The sequence below is a fragment of the Emys orbicularis genome, chromosome 13, assembly GCF_028017835.1.
Source record: "Emys orbicularis isolate rEmyOrb1 chromosome 13, rEmyOrb1.hap1, whole genome shotgun sequence".
In the NCBI taxonomy this organism is placed as follows: Eukaryota; Metazoa; Chordata; order Testudines; family Emydidae; genus Emys; species Emys orbicularis.
In genome coordinates, this window is record NC_088695.1 from 12,273,364 (window position 1) to 12,275,726 (window position 2,363).

The 2,363-nt window shown below is 42.8% G+C and overlaps 1 protein-coding gene across 1 annotated transcript; it reads left to right on the forward strand.

The window, feature by feature from the left end:
• The first annotated feature begins 994 nt into the window (after positions 1–994).
• LOC135887885 (olfactory receptor 14A16-like) lies at positions 995–1,954 on the forward strand. Its single transcript, XM_065415670.1, has one exon. The coding sequence runs from the start codon at positions 995–997 to the stop codon at positions 1,952–1,954; it is 960 nt and encodes a 319-aa protein (XP_065271742.1).
• The last annotated feature ends 409 nt before the right edge of the window (positions 1,955–2,363 follow it).

Below are 2,363 nucleotides of genomic sequence, written 5' to 3' on the forward strand. Positions count from 1 at the left end.
AAACCCACTCACCATTAAAAAGAACACAGCTGAAAATTTCCAACCAGCTTAAACTTCAAATAAATTGGGGAACATTAATATTGCCTGATAAGACCTTAATTTCAACCCATTTATTCTATTGCATCTGTGTGATTTCTCTTCCAAAGGGATAGTTGTGAGGAGGTAACAACTGAATAATCAGTTAAGTTGACAGCACACATTATGTTTTATACAGACTAGCCGCTTTAAAACCTGGGTTAGAGTTGAACCAAGCAGCCAAACCCTGTCTATCCTGACACCATTCAAGGACATACAGGAGATCACTGGGAGTAGAACTCAGAGCTCCTGTCCTAGCTCCACACTGCTGCTGGCTGAGTATAAACGGTGTAAATGGGTGTGCAGAACTTACACATAAGAAGACATGGGGCCATGTTTCCAAAGGTATTACAGCACCGAGTGGGATTTTCAGAAGCACCTAGGAGCTTATAACTCCTTGATTTCAAGGGGTGTTGAGGTCCCTGATGCTTTTGAGAATCCCACAGATGAGCTGCTACTTACGATGCTGGGTGAGTCTACATGGGAATCAGGCTGTGTTGGCATTTTAGTCTATCCGTTTCATGGACAAGCTGTGAGCTTGGTGATGGTCGCAAGAGAGGGACTTCCTTTGGAAGAATTGTTGGGTTTGGATTGTAGTTTGTTCCATCCTTCATACTGCATTTTAACAAGCCACATCTTGGGGAAAATCCTCAAATGGGGTAAAGTAATGAAGCTCCATTGACTTTAAATGAGCCAACCCAATTTACACTAGTGTGATAACGTGACTGATTGATTGTCAGAGGTGAGGAGCACTAACAAAACCTCCTCATTGCAAGTGACGAGTGCTGTGCACCTTTGACTTTTATATAATGAGATATTAGAGAAAAGGGAATCAGGGCCATCCCCACTGTCGCTCTAATCCTGACCATTGTCTTTCTCATTCCCCCTACAGCCATCACAGAATGGACTGAGGAAGAAAATGTCCAACCAAACCACCATGACTGAATTCCTTCTCCTGGGATTCTCTGATGCTCCGGAACTGCAGATTTTACACTTTGTGGTTTTTCTAGTGCTTTACCTGGCATCCCTGCTGGGGAACCTTCTCATCATCACAGCGATAGCCCTCAACCACCAACTTCACACCCCCATGTACTTCTTCCTGATGAATCTGTCCATCCTAGACCTCGGCTCCATCTCTGTCACCATCCCCAAATCCATGGCCAACTCCCTCATGAACACAAGAGTGATTTCTTATTCTGGATGTGTCACCCAAGTCTTTCTTTTCTTCTTCTTCGCTTCAGCAGATTTTGCCATACTGACCATCATGGCGTACGACCGATATGTCGCCATCTGCCAACCACTGCACTATGAGACAGTGATGAACAGAAAAGCTTGTGTCCAAATGGCCGCCAGTGCCTGGATCAGTGTTTTTCTCTACTCTGCAGTGCACACTGGAAACACGTTTGCAATATCCTTCTGTGGAGGCAACATGGTGGATCAGTTCTTCTGTGAAATCCCCCTGCTACTCAAGCTCGCCTGCTCTGACTCAGACCTCAGTGAAGTCGGGTTTCTCATCTTTAGTGTGTGCTTAGTCTCAAGCTGCTTTGTTTTCATAATTGTGTCATATGTTCAGATCTTCACCACAGTAGTGAGAATCCCCTCTGAGCAGGGACGCCGTAAAGCCTTCTCCACCTGCCTTCCTCACCTCATTGTGGTCTCCTTGTTTATTTGCACTGGGATCTTTGCCTATTTGAAACCCACCTCCAGTTCCCCATCGGTTCTGAATCTCGTGGTGTCTGTTCTCTATTCTGTGTTGCCACCAATGATGAATCCGATCATCTACAGCATGAGAAATAAGGAGCTCAAAGGTGCACTGAGTAAACTGATAGGTTGGAGGTTATTCTCTAAGAATAAAATGTCCATATTTCTCCTTCAGTAACAATTTCATTCTGTGTTTCTTTATATAATAAGCTGATGACATTATTGCCTCCATGAGAAAATACTGTTCAATCTGTTTATGCAGAATTGGGTATTTATACTAGTAAAACTCCAGACAAACATGACTCAAGAAAAAAGAAGTTATTATAGGTTTACACCAATGTAAATAAGATCAGAATCTATCTATCATATACTGCTACCCATCACCATACTATCTGAACACCTTGCCCATCAAATCAGTAGCCATAGCAAAGTCCCTAGTGAGGACTCTGGCTCTTCTTATTTTTGGGGATAATTTCTGATTGAGGTATCAATGCATTTGTTCTTTGTATTTCTTGTTTACTCGTTTGTCAGATTTTTATCTTTTTCTTTTTCTTTGCTTAACTGGTTGGCTGGTGGTTTGGTTTGTT